Source organism: Zootoca vivipara, chromosome Z1 (genome assembly GCF_965207765.1).
Source record: "Zootoca vivipara chromosome Z1, rZooViv2.hap1.1, whole genome shotgun sequence".
Classification (NCBI taxonomy): Eukaryota; Metazoa; Chordata; class Lepidosauria; order Squamata; family Lacertidae; genus Zootoca; species Zootoca vivipara.
Genome location: NC_142583.1, coordinates 53,878,671 through 53,899,386, shown reverse-complemented (window position 1 = coordinate 53,899,386; position 20,716 = coordinate 53,878,671). Strand labels below are relative to the sequence as shown.

At 45.6% G+C, this 20,716-nt stretch overlaps 1 protein-coding gene across 1 annotated transcript; it reads left to right on the top strand.

Moving 5' to 3' along the window:
• The first annotated feature begins 203 nt into the window (after positions 1-203).
• Positions 204-19,593, top strand: CISD2 (CDGSH iron sulfur domain 2). The gene is made up of 3 exons (XM_035113894.3): positions 204-505; positions 14,612-14,826; positions 16,026-19,593. The coding sequence occupies exons 1-3, from the start codon at positions 403-405 to the stop codon at positions 16,113-16,115; spliced, it is 408 nt and encodes a 135-aa protein (XP_034969785.1). The 5' UTR covers positions 204-402; the 3' UTR covers positions 16,116-19,593.
• The last annotated feature ends 1,123 nt before the right edge of the window (positions 19,594-20,716 follow it).

Sequence of the window (20,716 nt, the reverse complement as noted above, 5' to 3'; positions counted from 1 at the left end):
CCGGAGAGGAAGCCCCGTCTGCTCCGCCCTGGCTCCGCGCGCCTGCCCAGCGCACCGCCCCCTCGAGGGCAGCGAGGCCGCCGGAGAGACCCGGCTCGGGCCAGCCCCCACTCCTCCTCCCCGCTCCCTCTTTTTCCGGTCCGCGCTGGGTTCGTCGCCGGCAAGGCCGCGTGCGCGCATGCTCCGTCGGCGGGAAGGGGGCCACTTGCGACGGGAGCAGCCGGAGGAGGAGCAGCAGCAGCAGCAGGAGGGCAAAGTCGAGGCGGGCATGCAAAGTTAACCGCGGGAGCGGCAGGTAGCCGAGCAGCGGCCCCAGCGCAGCCCGCCTCTCCTTAACTCGCTCGTTCGCCCTCGACGGCGCACCGCCTGCCTCCAGCAGCGCCGCCCCAGCCCTGCAGCGCCATGGTGTTGGACAGCTTGGCTCGCATCATTAAAGTGCAGCTCCCCGCCTACCTGAAGCGCCTCCCGCTGCCCGAGAGCGTCGGCGGCTTCCTCAGGCTGACAGGTTCGGGGGGCAGGGTCCTTGGGTCGGGGGTGCGGCGGTGGGGAGAGCCGGAGGGTCGGGATCTGCGCTTCCTGCTCGTCAAACTTCCGTGCGAGTCTTTGCTCATCTTCCTGGGAAGCGGGCGGTGGAGGCGTGGAAACGAAACACTCGAGTTGACTTAAACACTTTCCCCTGGAAGGTGGAAAGGGAAAGGCTAGGAACAGCCCGCCAAAGGCCCCGGGACTTACCTCTGAGTAGACGCGTTCTTCTGGATCGCGCTGCAAAACTTGTTATTCGCCCTCTCCCCGCGCGCGTGTGTTTTGGTTTCAGCTTTCTCCCAACTGCAGAGCTCAGTGCTTCAGAATAAGCCTTTCTTTTAAAGCGCAGCCGCAGTCCCTTGCAGGCTTACCTGGGAGTAAGCCCCACTGAGCATAATGGAGCTTACTTCCGCGTTAAGTTCGGGCGGACTGCGCTGTTAACTGCACGTGCTCCTTTCCCCCATTCATCCTTCCCCTCTGATCGTCCTGCTTCAAATGCGCCCTAGTCCCCTATAGGCTCTTCAGTTCCCTTTTTTTTTCAAATCATGCTTTCCAGGAACGGTCCTTTCGTCAGGCAAGAGCAAGGCTTGCCCACCCATGCCATGTTGATATTCCTGCATTGCAGGGGGTTGGACTAGATGACCCTCAGGGTCCCTTCCAACTCTACGATCCTGTAGTTCTGAGGCCAGGAAAGGCAACCACCTCAGATGACAGGACCCACAGGGACACCAGATTCCAATGTTAATCTTCCTTCCCCGCTTGCTCCTGGTGTAGCTCTTCCTTCCCTTGCACCATTTTGGGGTTCATCTCAGGTGCCAAAATGCCATGGGTCGGCCCTGAGCTAGAGTGATGTTACTTGCCTCAGACAGCAAGTGCTTTTGAGGGAATTGGTGGTTTTTGTGGTGAGGTGTTGTAGGATAGAGGTGTTTGCTGGCTGCTCTCCAATCCAGCAGATGCTGCTGCCCTGTGATGAAGATTCCACTTCCATTCTGGTGGGCTTTTGTGCATCAAATAGCATGGCCATCTTGTCTTCCCTTCAGGCAGCAAAATGTCTTGGGCTGGTCCTATAGTTCCCCTTCCCCCTTTTGCTTTCCTTTAGGACTTTAGAGGCTTTTTGACCTAATGCAGGGGTCTCCAAACTTTTTTTTTCCAAAGAAGGCTAGATTTCATGAAGTGCAATATGTAAGGGCTTTTTAAAGGATTTTACCCCAGAAAATAAACTGCCACAGGGGCTGGATTAAATCGACTGGCGGGCTGCATTAGGCCCCTGAAACAGACTTTGGACATGCCTGACCTAAAGGGTGGGTGCTTTCACTCTCTGCTGTTTGTATGCATGTTTGAATGAAAGTCACAAGGAATACAAAACTCCCCAGAAGAGGAGACCTGTCTCTAATTCATGTTTACTTAATATAGTGATACAGGGTACACACACACACACACAGAGAGAGAGAGGTCTGATTACATAAAAGTTCTGGCCAATGGAACTTGCTTTGAAGTAAGGCTGCAATCCTGCGCAAAGTTAGGCACACCGAAGCCAATTTATTTCAGTGGGCCTAGGCTCACTTAACTCCATATAGGACTGTGTAGTACATATGCATCATATTATATTCTGAATGAAAATGCCCTTAGTGTGTACATACAATATTGTTTAATTCAAAAAAGTAACCCCTTGATATCCATTATCCTTTTGTGCTCATAGTCATGGTGGTAAAAAAATCAGTGGCTGTTTTTTTTAAAAAAAACTTCTTCCACATGTGTCTTAACACAGCAAATCTGAATAGCTGTAAACATGAAAGCAATTATGTATGCATGTAGGAATATTTCTAAATTAATATGCAGTACAGTTGCTTCACATGAGTATTATTTAGAGTATTTGTATCCTGCTCTTCAGCCAAAACAAGACAATCCTTACCTGCAGACTTACAATCTGAAAACAACAACACACAAGGGGAAAGGGACAGGGAGGGAAGAGGGGGAGAAAAAACACACTCAGGCCCCAGTTTCTAAACAGTTGTCCCCTTAACGTCCAGGGGCAATAGGTACCCAATGGAGCTGTGGCTCCAGCAAAGCTGATGAAATGATCCCTGCTTCCTATCTCTCCTACTGAGGAAATTTAATGGCTGCACCCCAGATGACAGTTGAGGGCAGAGGAGGCCTGATGGAGCTGGCTTGTAACATCAGAGCCAACACCTGACAAGTTCATTGTGGCATAAGCTTTCATGGACTACAGTCTACTTTATCGGATGAAGTGGCCTGTAGTTTGCAAGGAGTCTTAGTGTGGCAGCACCTGTACTCTGGAACTCCCTGCTTAGTGATATTAGAAGGCAGACACCTTCACTATACTGTTTTGAACACATACTGAAAACTTCTGTTTTGGCAAGCCTAATCCAGATTTAGTTACATTTGTTTTAAGCATTTTATTAAATTCATATTTGGTGTCTTTTTAAAAGGATGTTTTAAAATTATATTTGTTTTTAACATGGTTTGTGTATTTTACTCATGTTTTATCATTGGACTTGTATGCTGCTTGGATAAAATTTTTTTGAACAAGTGGTTTATAAATTGTCTAGATAAATAAATAACATAATAGCCCATGAAAACGTATGCCACAATAAATTTGCTGGTGTGCCACAGGGCTCTTTGTCGTTCTCGCTACAAAAGCTTAATTTGACTGCTCCTCTGGAAGAGGATAAAATTATAGTTTTAATTGGCCCATCTGGAAGGGTCATCATTTAGTAGTATAGATAACTTAGTAGTAGAGTGTAAGCTTCGTGTGTGAGTTCTCTGGTGAAGGATTTCAGAAAGCAGAATTGGGAAAGGCCTTATCAGCTTTGGAGCACTGCTTCCAGCCAGATTGTAGAGCTGGAATATCCAGTTGCGGAACCAAGTGATCAATGGTTTGTTTAGAATTGTGGAGTTGGAATGGGCCCGTGAGCGTCATCTAGTCCCCCTGCAATGCAGGATTCACAGCTAAACAAGTGTCTGACAGATGGCCACCCCAACTCTGTTTAAATACCTCCAACGAGAGAGAGTTCACCACCTTCCGAGGTAGTCTGTTCCACTGTTAAGAAAGTTATTCCTCATGTTTAGTCGGAATTGCCTTTATTTTAGTTTGAATCCATTGGTTCGGGTCCTACCCTCGGGAGCAGCAGAAACAAGTCTGTTCCATCTTCCGCGTGACAGCCCTTCCTTCAAATGTTTGAAGATGGCTATTATATCTCCCTCCCAGTCTCCTCTTCTCCAGGCTAAACATGCCCAGCTTCCTCAACTGTTCCTCCTGAGTCTGGGTTTCCAGACCCTGAAATCATCTTAGTCAAGCTTTCAGTGTCATGTGACAGCGCTTTCTGTCTTGTCTTTCACCTTCAGAGGCCTGTGCTTTGAGAAGAGGAGATGGAGTATGCCTCTGAACGCGTTTCTGGGAATCAGAAGTAGGGAGAGTGCTGTTACGCTCAGGTCCTTCTTGTGACCATCCCACAGACATCTGTTTGGCCACTGTGAGAACAGGATGCTGGACTAGATGGGCCTTTGGCCTGATCTGGCAGGTGCTTAAAGCTTGCAACAATTTCAAACTATCACCCCAGTGAAAGTTGTTACTGTATTTCTCCCTTTGGAGAGGAGAGCAAATACCTTGTCCTCTCTCTGTTGCTACATCTGCTCCTTGTCACCAGAGAAGCTATTCCCAACACCTGGCTCCCCAAGTCTATTTTACAGATGCAACCACGGGAATGTGAATGTGGCCACCTAAAATTGCGTGATTTTTTTTTTTATCCTCTTATTTTGCTCACTAAAACCTCCCCACAAAGTTGGAGCCTTTATAAGTCAGAGGAATTTTTGGTAAGGCGACGTACTGTACAGCAGTTTCCCTGTTATCTCTGATGTTTTTACATCTCCCCTCCGGCTATGAGCAATTTGCAGGTTGAACTAGCTAATAAATCTAAAGGTTCTGGAAAATAAATAGGCTTCAGGTTGCATGAATAGAGCAGCTGTGAAGGCTGTACATGGCTAATGGGGTTAAAACCAGTTCATCGGGCTGGGCACAACTTGAAGGCTGCAGGGTGGGCGGAAGGCCTTGAGTAAACAGGGAATGTTCTTTTGCATGCCCGTCCTGACTTGAGCTACAGAGTCACTCCTGTAACTCAGTTTGGAACGCTCGACGGACTTTTACATTGCCTCTTCTTCACAAAACACAACGTACTTTAATCAATTGTTTTATATCCAGTGTTAGCCGCCCTGACCCCAGTCTTGGCTGGGGAGGGCGGGGTATAAATAAAAATTATTATTATTATCATTAACATTATTTACTTGTTGTGTGTGGACATTTTGACTGCCTTTTTTTTTACTTTTGTCATTTTAAAACCATTATTATATCTTCCGTTTTCAATATTTTGTTGTAAACTGTCCGGTATCATATGAATGAATTTGCAAATCCAGTGGAGCATTGTCAGAGCCATCATTTTTTCTGTATTGACCCATTTGTTCCTCTCTATCTACTACAACTGCTACTTATTATTGTTATTGCTACTACAGTACTACATTTCTACCCCCAACTTTCATGGTTTGGTGTATATGGTTTTCCTCCTCCTCTCCATTTTATCCTCATTACAGCCCTGTGAGGTAGGTTAGCTTGAGAGGTTGTGACTGGCCAAAGGTCACCCAGTGAGCTTCATGACCAAATGAGGATTTGAACCCTGGTCTCCCAGGTCCTAGTCCAGCACTCTAGCCACTACAGTGGTACCTCGAGTTACAAACGCCTCAGGTTACAAATGCTTCATTTGCCCTGCTAACCTGGAAGAGTTACCTCGAGTTGAGAACTTTGCCCCAGGATGAGAATGGAAATTGTGTGCTGTCGGCGCAGCAACAGCAAGAGGCCCCATTAGCGAAAGCACGCCTCTAGTTAAGCACAGTTTCAGGTTAAGAACGGACCTCCGGAACGAATTAAGTTCATAACTAGAGGTACCTCTGTACACCAGTCTGGCTGTTTCTGAGCACCATTCAGTTCTTAGTTGGCCTCCCTGAATATCTGTCGAAGCTCAGCTATAAGCAACGGGGTCTGTCACTGACTGGGATGCCTGGCCTGCTGAAGAGCCAACCCAGCTAGAGTGCTTGCAGCTAGGGTGCAAGCATAGTGAGGTGACCCTGTTCGCCATGGGGACAGGGATGGAAGCAACGATAAACTGCAGGTAAATTCCCTTAGACGACAACAACAACAAACAAACAAACAACAACAAGGCAGCCACAGAGAGCTAAGTTAAGGCACATCTGCCTCCATCCCATGCAGTGTGTGTGTGTGTGTGTGTGTGTGTGTGTGAGAGAGAGAGAGAGAGAGAGAGAGAGAGAGAGAGAGAGAGAGAGAGAGAGAGAGAGAGGAACAGGAAACAAGCCCTGCTTCCTCTTTGGAGAAGAGGGGATGTAACATCACTGAGCCCACTCTACTATTTTAGAACTCAGTGGTTCTTAACCCCTTCACATACTAACTAGCATTGTTAGGTTTGACTTCTCGCACAGAGAAAACCCTCTTCCTAGTAGACACTCCCTTCACTTTAGTTTGCAGGAACCCATGGGACAGAATCACATAAGGTTCGGGCAGGTCAACTTGAAAGTAGGTCATCTTTCAGGCAAAGCTTTTAGGCAGGAGTGGCCAACTCCCAAGAGATTGCGATCTACTCACAGAGTTAAAAACTGGCAGTGATCTACGCCCTTTTGGGGGGTTCAGGTCCAAGCTGTTGAGCTTTTTCTTAGGAAAGAAAGCCCTGTTTTGTGGGGTTTGGGTCGAAGTTGGTGAGCTTTTTTAGGGAGGAGGAAAGCCACATATGGGGGTTCAGGGCAAAAATGTTGAGCTTTTTTTTAGGGGAGCCAAAGTTGTTGAGCTTCTTTGGGGGGAGCCAGTGATCTACCACAGACGTCCAGTGATCTACTAGTCTACCTGTTTGATGTGCCTGCTTTAAGGGATTAAAAGGTCAAGATGACCACTTTAAATTGGGCCCAAATGCAGACTGGCAGCCATTGCAGCTAATGGCATAATACGATCAAAATGCTGAGTCTCAGTTCACTATATTGAGGTGAATGCCTCTAATCTAACTTCTCAGAACTCATTATTGTCAGTGCCCCTGTGGTCAGCGTAACTATGTGCTTTGGCTCCAAATTATTCCAGTTTCACTGTCTTTTCCAAGAGCAAATAGCTTTCCAAAAGCTTGATAGCTGCCCTCAGTCCTTGTCTCAGTAGAGCAAAACAGCGAATAGTAACTCCATGCTTTGTCCAGCGATGTCCCTGCCTTAAGGATAACATGGTGACGCGGAGATTGACTGGAGCAGAAGTACAGTAGTTTGAAAATCAAGACTGCCCTACCATGACCATAGCTTGATTTAGAGATGATGTGAGCTGCAGGAAAAGCAATTTCCAATGCGGTACCCACATGAGTCACTTGCAGCAGAGTCCATCAAAGAGTCTTGTGGCACCTTTAAAGAACAACACGTTTATGATGGCATAAGCTTTTGTGGCCAGCGATCCAACTGGATGCACTTACAGGTAAATGTAAGAGTTCTGTGTGGCTTACATCTCCTTTAAATATGCCTGCTATGTGTGCTGGTCATATTCAAGCAGCATTTCGTTTCTGCATTTCATTAGATACGCCATTGGCATACTAATGTTGCACGAGTGTAGCCCTGCAAAAAAAGCATGTTTAATCAGGACAGCAGGCACACAGAGCCCTTTCACAGGTGAGTGCTTCCCCCATGGCTCGCATCATGTCTCATGAGGCTTACACAGCAACATATCAGAGAAATTATGTGGCACAAACTTGGGTTCTCTTTGCATGAGAAACCAGTTTTAATCATGATCTGGTTCCATAGTACATTTCCCCCCCCTTTTTTAACCCTTGGAAATTGGTGCTCGGTTTCAACAGAAGGAACTTTTGGACGTCCCCAAGAGATAATAATTTCCCCTAAATACTGCTGGTACAAAAATGGTGAAGCAGCACTAAGTAAAGAATTTGCCAATAATTCAGCATTGCATTGCATTCCAGTTGAGACGTCTTCCTTCTTTCAGTTCCTGTTGTTATCCCCAGTAATTCTGCTGTAACATACACTTCAGCCTCATGATGACTCTGCTTTTTAAGGCCGGCATAATTGATTAAACTGGTGGCTTTACAGCTAGAGAGTTTATCTGTTCTCTGCAGTGTGTCTGCTACTGGAGTCAGGAAAACTTAGATCTGACTCCCTGTGAAGATGTTGTGCAAAGTTCTGACACTTTGCAGACAAAGCATTAAAACCGCAGTCCTTCCACTTTCTTGTTTGTATTCGCCTTAAGGTGCTAATTGACTCGCTAGGCCAGGCAAAAGGTTCATGGTCCAACTTTTCATACCAAGTGGGCTGCAAGAGTACTTTGACATGGAACCTGTAGGCTGTACATTGTCTTGTCCTGTGGGGAGGGCAGGGGGCGGGGAGCCAGGCCAGAGCTGGATAAGGGACTTGCTGGGGTTTTGGATGGAGGTGGGAGGCTCTGGCCAGGGTCCTAGAGACCTACTTTCTTCCCATAGCTGGAAAAGCACTAACTAGGCTTTGGGAAGGAGGATAGAGGACTCTAGGGCCTTGTTGGAGCCCTCACACCTCCTTCCCAAAGCCCAGCACCTCACTTACCTGGCTTTGGGAAGGCTGGGTGAGGGCTGAAGGGGCCAGAGTGTCAAATGTTGCCAAGGGTTACCAAAAAAGGCAGGGTGAGGGCCACATGCGGCCCTCAGGATGCATGTTGGACCACCCTGGCTGAGGCTATAATCCTATATTGCACTTACTATACCCTATATGGGACTTCCTTTTGACCAAATAGAGAGATGTAGGATTGCACTGCTGTATTCTCTCCATTTTATTAATGTGCTCTTAACTTAGAAGTTTCCACGCTAACCATTGTTCAACAGTCTTAAATGCCTTTTGGCTCAGTTCTGATCTTTCCTTGGAGTCCGTCATTGTTTGATTGCCTCCGTTATCATGCTGTGCAGATGTTGTCGATGTGAAATTCTGATCACTTAACTAGTTTCCAATTGTCCTGTTTTTGGGGGCGGGGGGGATATGATGCTGTGCAGGGATGGAAATGGAATGCTCTCATCTGCCCAGTTAATAGCTGTGCTCTAGATGTCAATTTTTTTATTTCACTTTTTTCTTTAAAAAAAGCAGTTTTAAGAGATACCCATTTCTTTACCTTTTTTGCTCAGATTTGCTCTTGTGTTCCAAGGGCCTGCTTATTACTGCAAAGCAATCAGGGTGGTTAATGTTTCTAGTGGCCCAAGGTAAAAATCTGAATCCCTTGTTAACCCAGAGCCTGAGCTAACAATGCAGCCTGCTAGGATCAAAGGGGGTCTCCCCAGTCCAGCAGCCTGCTTTATCTAGCCTCTCTTAGGCTATTTTACCAAGGAGGGGAAAATTACATAAGACATGATATGTTCAGGCCAACTAAGTTATTCCCCGTTCTGCAGTTTTTAGAGTTGAACAGGGCATGTGATTTGATGCAGGTATTTCCCTGCTCAGTGCCTGGCTGGGAGATGCCATAGGAACTCCCCAGGCTAGCAGGACCAGTGGTCAGGGATGATGGGAACTGTAGTCCAAAAACAGCTGGAGACTCAAGTTTATGAAACCCTGGTCTAGGGACTCAAATGACAGGTTTGAATCCAGAACATCCCAAGACTACAAACCTGTTCCAGCAAGTGCAGCTCCACTCAGAACAAAGCACTCATCTCATTCCTAGAATGTACAGGCATACCTTGGATCCCGAATGCCCTGGAACTCGGACGTTTTTGGCTCCCGAATGCCGCAAAGCCAGAAGTGAGTGTTCCAGTTTGTGAACGTTCTTTTGGAACCCCAACGTCTGATGGGGCTTCCCTGGCTTCTGATTGGCTGCAGGAGCTTCCTGCAGCCAATCAGAAGCTGTGATTTGGTTTTGAACATTTTGGATTCCGTTCGACTTCCAAGGTACGAATGTATTACAAGTGGGGTCCACAATGGACTCCCAAAATGTCTGGTGTAGTGTTGCTGACCATAAACTGCTACATCTTCCTGTGAGGAAACGCAGGGTTTTTGTTTTCTCCTTGATACAGGAGTATTGGAAAGGAAATCATTTAAAGCAGAGAAGAGAAAGCTGTGTCTCCTCCCCACCCACCCCCATGTTGCTGGAGTAGAACTGCAATCTTCTTTGGCCCTTGGAAATGCTGGCTGGATCTCCGTAACATCTGGAGGCCATCAGATCCCCCCCCAACCTCGTAATTTTATTTGGGGAGGGGGACTTAGCTGGACTTGCCCTAGTATTCTTTTAAATTTTATTTTTGTTATATTACAAGGCAGAATGCATTGAGGCAAGACTTTCAATTCAGAGGCCAATAAAAGAGTAGCAAGCGAATAAATCTGTCATTAGGCAAAACTTTCGTGATGATTTATGCTCTCGTGCCGCATTTCAAGAGCAAGTTGTATGTTATAAAGTAAAGTTGAAAAAAGTGATCTGTTTGTCTCCATGTGTGACTCTGCTGTTCAGCTATCCAGAATTATTATTATTATTATTATTATTATTATTATTATTATTATTATTATTATTTCAAATACAACACCAAACCCTACCATTTCCTTTCTGCTATATCACATTACCCTTTCTAGTTACAGGTAGGTAGCCGTGTTGGTCTGAGTCGAAGCAAAATAAAAAAATTCCTTCAGTAGCACCTTAAAGACCAACTAAGTTTATATTTTGGTATGAGCTTTCGTGTGCATGCACACTTCTTCAGATACACTAGAAACAGAAGTGTCAGACCCTATATATATACAGAGGGTGGTGGGGGTGGGTGGGAATGGGAGATGGGCTGATGGGAGTGGTAAACCTGTAGATGGCTGTTAATGGCTGCTGATGGCTGCAATTAGTCCTGGGCTGAGGTGCTAAAGAAAGCTTGATCATGCATAATTACCCTTTCTGTTTTTGTCTTTCACTATAAAACAAAGCAAGATCCTTTTATTTTTTCCTCTCCCGTTTTGGTCCAAAGGCAGCTTAAAGGGGGATTTTGTTGAAAGGCAAAATAAGATGGAATGGGTCAATATGTCTCTTTGTACCAGGCAAATACACACTAAGTTTGAGCTTTGTAGTCATCTTATGCACCCTATAGTGCACTCCTATGCATGCTTACTCTGAAGTAAGCCCCATTTAGTTCAATGGGACCTTTTCAGGTATGTGTGTCCAGGATTGCTGCCTGAGCCAATTTGCTCACGTAAAAATTGTCACCCGTGTTTTCTTTTAATTAGGTATATCGGTGCAAATGCTATCCTTCAAAAAAAGGTGTATAAACAGGAAACATGGGTGTGGAAGATAAAGCTTTATAGTATAAATAGCCATGCAGAATTAATTGCATTACCATTTTTTAACTGCTTACATCAGGCACCCCCAACCTCTGGCCCTCCAGATGTTTTGGCCTACAACTCCCATGATCCCTAGCTAACAGGACCAGTGGTCAGGGAAGATGGGAAACATCTGGAGGGCCGAAGTTTAGGGGTGCCTGGCTTACATTCTCGATGCTCAATACATCAGAAGTGCTTCCAATTTCTGTGCACGTATAAGTTACGCTGTGGGTCAGCAAAATCTGTGTGCTTTTGCAAGTCCTTCCCATGGCTGAAATAAAAATTAGGAAAGCATGGAGTAGGCCCAGCCCAAGACATTTTGCTGCCTGGAGCAAATGACAAATCTCTCTCCCCGTCTACAAATTTCCAGGTACCATTTTACTTCTCCACTGGTGACAGGACAACGTTCTCCACCACACCAGAGTTGCTCGGGGACTGCAGGGCAAGCTGTGTAGCGCACGCGGCTCTGTTTCCTTGCACTTCACCCCTGCTGCCCTCTCCCCATAATCTGCCACCTGAGGCGGCTGCCTCATTCTGCCAAATGCTAGGGCCAGCTGCCGCGTGCAAAGTTCAGTATGAAAAGCCTGGTGGTTTTCTGGTCCATGTAGCATCTTCATGAACTCTTGGGGAAGCATGCTTGGGGCAGGTAGCCTGCTCAAAGAACGTAACATTCAGAGAACCATGTGCACTTGGACAGTTGTTTTCTATGGCTTCTCTCCAGTTTGTCAGAAGTGTTGCTTAGTCAGAAAAGCAGCTGTTTGGAACCCCTTGAGCTGGCAGGGGAGTCTTCCTTTCTCTCCTAGGCCTGTGAACAATCAGTTCAATGTGGGGTTTACAAATGGGGCTGTTCTACTCTCTGGGAGCAGCTGGATAATCTCTCTCTCTCTCCCTCTCCCTCCCCCCCTCTCTCTCTGTGTTTGTGTGTATGTGTTAAAAAGGCAAGGGCCAGATCCAGATTCAACCAGTTTGGTTGAATTAATTGAACTAAATAGTTTTGATAGGGTTTTGCCATTAATTATAGTGGTACCTCGGGTTGCGTACTCAATCCGTTTTGGGGTGCCATTTGCACCCCGAAAAGTACGCAGCCCGAGCGGTGCTTCCGCGCCCGCGTGAAGAGCCGATAGAGCACTTCTGTGCATGCGCGAAGCACGCATAATGCTTCTGCGCATGCACGCACGGCGGAACCCAGAAGTGTTGCATGATTCTTAACCCGAAAGTACACAACCTGCAGCATACTCAACCCGAGGTATGACTGTATTAGCGTTAGGATTTTTTGTATTCCATGGTGGGCCGTGCAACCCGCTATTCTGAACAATGCTTGTTATTGGGGAGGGGGAAGCAGGGATGGGTTTAGGGAAGCAGGGGTGGGTTTAGGGAACAGGGGGTGGTGGGGGCTGTGGCCTTAAAAAGCTTGGGATTCACCGACATAGGGACAACTGAGATTAAATGCTATATAAATGGCCTAAAGAAATTGGGTATTGGGTAGGCATGATTGGGTCCAAACGGGCTTGCTCCCACTCATAGGCAGTGCTTGGTGACTCAGTGTAGCTCTCTTGCATCAGAAGCATCTGCTCTAGCGTATGATTTGACTGTATTTGAATACGCTTCCATGGGAACCACAGATTGTCTCTGTCCTTGTTCAGGTCAGCTTGACTTGCCTTTTGGGCTGCCCGTTGTTACCCTGCGCAGCGCTAAGAGCTTTGCATTCATGTCTTGCCTTTCTTATTAAAGATTTAGTTAGGTAAGGGGTCTCGTTCCACCCACCCAGGAAATGAATATTTCATACTCTCAAATACAGAGGCTCCCATCTGCACTATGTATTTAAAGCAGCACAGAGTGCCCTGTGAAAACAGATTTATTGTTAAGCCACTCTGGAAAACTGTGGCACTGGCGGGGGACTGGGGTCTCCTATGAGCTCCCAGCATCCTTAGCAAATTGCAGCTCCCGCAATTCTTTTGGGGGAAGCCATGACGATAGTGCTTTAAATGTATAGCGCAAGAAAATTGGCAGAGCTGAAGATCCTTGGGGAGCTCGATTCGGCAGAATTACAGCACCTTTTGCAAATATATCCACCCCGAGGGACGTAACTCGGTGGGCCATAGCTCAGTGACGGAGCACATGTTTGGATTGGAGAATGCCCCAGGTTAAATTCCCAGCACCTCCAGGTATGTCTGGGATAAAACTCCTGTCCTGAAACACCAGAGAATTTGGAGTGTCAACAGTACTGAGTTTGGGCGACCAAAGGTCTGACTTTGTGTAAGGCAGCTTTTTATAAAGAAGTACAATAGTAATATTATTGCTGTCTAGGTAAAAATACGCGTAAGCCCCAATACTTTATCAGCATCTTTTGCCTAAATCCTGCTGAGCCTTTTCCATTTATTTCAGTGAAGCTGGGGAATTGTGTCCTTTGTTTTTAATTGGACACTAACTCATTTATATCTGCCTTGATTTAATCCCCTTGTTTGTGCATGGGGACAAGAATGTGCTCCTGTGAGCTTTATTTTTTTTTAAGCGCCTTTGAATTATTTCACTAATTCTGTTGTTTATTAGTCAGAAGTCAATGGGTCAAGGAAAGCTGGCCATGAGATGGATAATTAATCCAAAGCAAACTTTAACTACCTCATAATTTCATCTGCTCTTCCCTGTGTTGATGATATGGATATTCCTCACTGTGAGGACAGGCAATACTGTCTAATATGCTTTGGTGTGGTTGCAATTAATTATTATTATTATTATTATCAATAATAATATTATTAATACCCTGCCCATCTGGCTGGGTTTCCCCAGCCACTCTGGGTGGCTCCCAATAGAATATTAAAAACACAATCAAACATTACAAACTTCCCTAAACAGGGCTCCTTTCAGATACTTTCTAAAAGCCAGATAGTTGTTTATTTCCTTGACATGTGACGGGAGGGCGTTCCACAGGGCGGGCGCCACTACCGAGAAGGCCCTCTGCCTGGTTCCCTGTGACTTCACTTCTCCCAGTGAGGGAACCGCCAGAAGGCCCTCGGCGCTGGACCTCAGTGTCCGGGCTGAACGATGGGGGTGGAGACGCTCCTTCAGGTATATAGAACCGAGGCCTTTTAGGGCTTTAAAGGTCAGCACCAGCACTTTGAATTGTGCTCAGAAACGTAAAGACAGAAAGTATAACATATCAACCATCAGTTTTGGGAAGTCAGGCAAGGACAGTCACATACTGTAACTGCTGGCGGCGTAGAATGCTGCCAGCATTGAAATGAAGAGAGTGAGAACAAGTTGACTAATGTTGCACAGAGGCGCCTCCAAATGATGATCCAGCCTCACCGTGGCCCTATGACATACCAGTGTCCTGGCACATGGCATGGAGAGTTGCTATTATAGCTTTCCCTAGGCATCTGGCTGACCACTGTGAGAACAGGATGCTGGACTAGATGGGTTATTTATCTGATGCAGCAGGATCTTCTTACATTCTTAAGAGTTTTCATGTTACTGCCGTTGCTCTTGAGATGCAATTGCAGCTCTGCCCTAGCAACCAGAATGCAGCAATGTCTTCCACTATGTGTTGCGGCTGCCATGGGGTCAAGTCAAAATGCAGAGGCCGTTTCCAGCAGTTTCTGCATGGTATCTGTAAGTTCTTAGAATGTAAGCACTCTATAATAAAGCACTGCGTTGATAGCAGTTGACGCTGGAACTTGTTCCTGGTGGTGAGCACCCTTCTATAACATTCATGTGTGTGGTATGTGCTTAGTTTCAGAATGGCTGCGGTTATTGCCTTTCCTGGGTGTCCTTGCTCTGCTCGGATACCTTGCTATTCGTCCATTCCTCCCCAAGAAGAAGCAGCAGAAGGATAGCTTGATCAATCTCAAGATCCAGAAGGAGAACCCCAAAGTAGTGAACGAAATCAACATTGAGGACCTTTGTCTCACAAAGGCCGTGTACTGCAGGTGCTGGCGCTCAAAAACGGTGAGTCATTTTATTGCTTTGAGATGTGGCCTCAAGGTTACTGTGATTTCCAGTGTACCTGAAGGAAAAGGAGCATCTCCACCCCCATCGTTCTGCCCGGACACTTGAGGTCCAGCACCACGGGCCTTCTGACAGTTCCCTCACTGCGAGAAGTGAAGCTACAGGGAACCAGGCAGAGGGCCTTCTTGGTAGTGGTGCCCGCCCTGTGGAACGCGCTCCCATCAGATGTCAAAGAGATAAAACAACTACCTGACATTTAGAAGACATCTGAAGGCAGCCCTGTTTAGGGAAGTTTTTATCTGTGACATTTGAATGTACAGTGGTACCTCGCAAGACGAATGCCTCGTGCAATGAAAAACTCGCAAGACGAAAGCATTTTGCGATGTTTTTGGTGACTCGCAAGACAAAGTTTTCTATGGCTGCGCTTCGCAAGACGAAGTTTTTTGGCAGGTTTTTTTTTTTTTGCCACGGCAAACCGTCTTGCGAGGCACCACTCTATTTTTAATCTTTGTTGGAAGCCGCCCAGAAGTGGGTGGGGAGACCCAGCCAGATGGGCGGGGTACAAATAATAAATTATTATTGTTATTCTATTATTATTTCTGCCTTACGTTATGCAGACCAACAGAGCCTAGGGCTTGCTGATCAGAAGGTCGGCGGTTCGAATCCCTGCGATGGGGTGAGCTCCCGTTGCTCAGTCCCAGTTCCTGCCAACCTAGCAGTTCGAAAGCACGTCAAAGTGCAAGTAGATAAATAGGGACCGCTACAGCGGGAAGGTAAATGGCTCACCAGAAGCGGCTTTGTCATGCTGGCCACATGACCTGGAAGCTGTACGCCGGCTCCCTCGGCCAATAATGCTAGATGAGCGCGCAACCCCAGAGTCGGTCACGACTGGACCTAATGGTCAGGGGTCCCTTTACCTTTTTAACCAGTGTCATGGATGGCGCAAGTACAGAGACCATTTTAAGGCATGCATTGTTTCATTTTAGGGTATTGGGCCTAGACTGCTGTCTCTCAGCCGGGATCTTTTTCTGTCCCTGTACTTAAGTTTGTGGGTTGCCATCCCATTTTATCTATGCCGATTGTACTCTGTTCCAGTTATGAGTGACCCGGGCTCCTGTGCAAAAAGCTTCTCTGAATCCTAATTCCCACCCTACAATCAGTGCAGATATTCAGCTGCTTCTCTCTCGCCTTCTTTTCAGTTCCCTGTCTGTGATGGTTCCCACAAGAAGCACAATGAGTCGACAGGAGATAATGTGGGCCCATTAATACTCAAGAAGAAAGAAGTCTAGCAAGCCCCCCCCCCCCCAACTGAGCCACGACTGACGGGAAGTCCACTTAATACCCACGTGGTAGTGCTTTCAGTCTAATTGTTACCGTAGACTTGAGCTTTGATATCTCTTTAGGTTACCTTCGTTTTATAGACTGTGATAGACATGTGATGATATTTTTTGTATAGTCTCAAAAGCCATGGCCAACTTAACAATGAATGGTCCCCGTAAACATCTTTGTACATGCGTTTTTACTCTCGTAACAAAATGATCGCTCCCAGAGTTGCAATTTAACCAGTAATAAAATGTTAAGGTGATTCTTCAAGAGCCACATATGTACCCTTTCTCTGCTTAAAGTAAGCACATCTACACTACAGATTTAAATGTGTCTGAAACTAGCTTAACTGTTGTGACTTCCACAAAAGAATTCTGGGAACGGAAGTTTTATCTTGATCCTGTTGACATTTCGTTTTTGTTTCACCATCCTTTTTTTAACCACTGTGGTCCTTCCGCAAGTGAAGACGGCCTTGCCTATGGCATACCTGGTTTGAGGAGTATGGCAAAGGTTAATAAGCCCAGTTGAAAATAATTAAATCTAAGAACAATGTAATTGCTGTCACAGTCCATTTAACGGCTGATATTGGATGAAAGGTGGTGTTTCTTTCCTATACTGTATAAGCAACGATGACTAAGGCTTCTGCTCGCAACAAACAAAAAACCCAATTTGTCTGAAACAAGATAAGTGCCTTATACTCTTATTTAAGTTTGAATAGTCCCATCTATGCCACACTCAAGAATCATTTTCCCCAAGAGACTCATGTTGTTCTGATTTCCCTGTACACCTCAACACACACTTAATTCCTAATTCCATGCACAACCATATAATGTTATAACAGTCATGATCTGAATGTTTTATCCTCTGTTTATGCTGTGGAAAACATCTACTGCCCCAATGCCAAAGCAGTATTAGCAATTAGTAGTGGCTTTCTGGACCTAGTTAGATACAAACGGTTTATGACAAAAAGGCTGTGATAGAAGCATCTTTGGCTAACATATTGCCTATATGAGAAAATAAATGGCAAAGTAAATTCATCTCTGCCACCAACTTGCTCCCAGATATTCCTACTGTGGACAGAAAGTAGATTTCTATTGAACCCCTCTGTTTTGCCTGTTACTTATCTAGTACATAGGTTGGTTTGTGAAACTGACTGTGCCTTTTATATCTGGTGCCCTAGTCCTCCCATTAGTGCCAAAAGTCCTCCCATATTTTCTTCTGCATTACTCTGAAATATTACAAGACAACTTCTCTTGGAAGTGTAGCATGGTTTGTCAGCTTCCTTTCGGAAGAAAACAAACAAATTGCTAGTTTTTGTTTTTTGTTTCTTTTAAAAACCACAACCACACAATGGTATATTCTTCATTGTGACCAACCTGGTTTTAGGTAAGTAATTTATGGATTTTTCTATATTACTTTCCGCCATGGAGGCCAAAGTTCTTTCCAGTGATGTACATGCATGCACACAGACCTACACTTTCTCCACGGCGGGGAGAAACTTTGGCCAGATGATTAGGCAAACGAGCCCTTAATTACAACTAATGTTTGTTGGATTGGGGGAAAGGTGGGGGGAGTCCCTGCCTCCCACACTTCCCACTACAGATAACACAGGTTTGGCTCATATTATGCAGACGAGGAAAAAGCTACTGCATTTCTCAACTTCTGCTTTCAGTTTGTTTTCTTCCTTTTTCAGCAGAAAACTCTTGCCAGAGCCGGGCAACGCATGGGTGTGGGAAGAGGCTCAGGGACCACAGCAGCTTACAGCACTTTCAGATCTAGCACTAGGGGATTACTTGTCTTCTTATGACTGGCCCCGTGCCTGATCTGGAAGCAGGATGCCCATTCATGCCTGCATCCCAATATACACATTTGACTGGTGGAGCTCCCATAGAACTGCACTTGCTACGGTGCAATCTTACTTCCTAAGATTGAACTCAGGTTGGGGCGCAGCCTCTGAATGTCTGGGGAGAGAAGCTAGCTGTGCCCTGTGCCAATTAGCTGGGTTTCTATTATTTTATTATTACATGTGTTACATTTTCTCTTAAGGAATTCTTAAGGAATACATGAATTCCTCATTTTATCCTCACAGCAACCCTGTGAAGTAGTTTGGACTGAGAGACAATAACTGGCCCAAGCTTCCTGGCTCAGTGGGGATTTGAACCCCCGTCTCCCAGGTCCTAATCCCAACACATTAACCACTACGCCACCCTTGTCACAAACTCGCTTCTCTAGGAGCAGTTCTACTGTGCACTAAAACTGAGCGTGCTCCATGAGAAACAGAAAAGCGAGCAAAAAATTAAGGTGCCAAATAGATTGAATGGGGTAAACGTGCAAGCAACACTGCTACTCCCCCCCCCAAAAAAAGTGTTTGGGTGGTGGGGAGGAGCGAGACAGACAATAAGCAATTTTCTTTTAAATACAGTGGTACCTCTGGTTAAAAACTTCATTCGTTCCGGAGGTCTGTTCTAAACCCGAAACCGTTCTTAACCTGAGGTGCGCTTTTGCTAATGGGGCCTCCCGCTGCTGCCATCGCGCGATTTCCATTTGCATCCTGGGGCAAAATTCTCAACCTGAGGTACTACTTGCGGGTTAGTGGAATTTGTAACCCGAAGCGTTTGTAACCCGAGGTACCACTGTATATCTGCCAAGAGAATTGCAAAAACAAGGAAAGCCAGACTCCCTACATGAGAACAAAAAGCACCGTGACCCCCCCCCCTTTTAAGCAAATCTCTGCATGCATCCTGGTAAGATGGGGCTCTGGATTCACTGTTATTTATTGTTTGATGTGATAAATCATGGGATTTGAACCATGATCTAGTTGAGATATCTCAGTTAGTAGAGCACTGGACTCCCAACCTCAGGGTCATGGGTTCGAGCCCCATGTTGGGCAAAAGATTCCTGCATTGCAGGGGGTTGGACTAGATGATCCTCAGGATCCTACCCGATTCTACAATTCAGTGATTCTCTGAACCTTCCATAAGCAAACAGGGAGATAAAATAGATGCCCACCACACTTGGAACATGAAGATAATTTCCCTCACTACCACCAGAATGAAGCAGCTCAGTGCTAACTTGTGTTGTTTTTGAAATCTGATCTGGAGAAAACTAGAACAGGCCTCTCCTTTCCTGTGGATGAAACCCTGGTAGCCTGAGGTGCAGGCTCCGATTTCAGTTTAAGATTTCTTGTGAAGTGCTTAGCATCTCACCTACATACCTTGCCTGATCCTTTTGATATATATTTAGGCAGCTTGCCGATGTGGAATTGTGTCTAAACTTTTGTTGGGTTCGGTTTTAATTTCACTGTAATTGCTACAGAGAATTCAAAGGATGCGATGGTGCACAACCAACGTGTGTGTGCAAGAGACAGACCTGGAAAGTTACACCATGGAGGAAGTTACATATGTAATTCTGTTACTACCAATAAAATATTCATTCTACATCGCACCTTTGTGAATTTTGCATGTCTCCAGTTTGATGCACCATGGCTCACAACTAGGACATAGCCCGAAAGAAGGAAGTCATAGCAGTAATGTTTTGTTACATGTTTAAAGAGAAAGGGGGAGAATTGGGGGGGGGGAGGGGAATGTTCCTAGGTGCTAGTGAATCCCATTGTGGGTGCTAGGAGAAAAGGCTACAAAGATCAGGTTAAACCATTCCATCTTGAACATTTCAAAATATCTTAATTCATTTATTGTAGACATCTGCCTATAATAGACTGTTCACTTTAAAAAACTGCACTTCTGTTATAGGGTTGCACCATTACGTGATGGTGCAAGAATATGCACCATCTACAAGAATATTGTATGCTTGGCAAATTTGTAAAGTATAAGGAGAAGGGTTATTTCCGTTTACTGGTAGGTAGCCGTGTTGGTCTGATGTAGTTGAAACAAAATAAAAAATTCCTTCCAGCAGCACCTTAAAGACCAACTAAGTTCTTATTTTGGTATGAGCTTTCGTGTGCAATTCTTCCATCTCCAGCTCCCAACCCACCCACCCAGGCCATGCCATATCTCGCACCACACCATGAACATAAATTCTGTTCCACTCACACAATAAGTTATGATCCAAGCCAATGGTTCAGAAGCCTCTGGACAGAAAGCTTGAAAGAGCAAGAAAAACCCCCCAGTCTTTTCACCCTTAACCATGTACTGCGCAACAAGGTCTGGGAAATGGTTGCTTGCATATGCTTAGGATATTAATTACAGCTTTCAGCTTTTGTTTTTGGGCCTTTGGATCTATTTAAATCTTTTGTTTTAGGATCATGTGCAGTAGCTGACAGCAGGGAGCCTTTGCAAAACAAACATGGCCCATAATATCTTCCCTCTCCTCAAACATCCTCTTGTGAAAGTCTGCATTTAACCTTGAGGACAAAAGTTAGCCTGACTAATGGTGCTACTGCCGAAGATTACCGATAGGTGTGCAGTTATACAGATCTAGCCGATTCTAGGATTACTGTTAAGCTGCACTATACATGAGTTGTTCCTGGTCTCACCCCTAATGTGCCCCCCTTTCCTTTTCTCTGCCAAGCAACAGCAGCACAGGGTATTATCTTACTACACATCTGGCT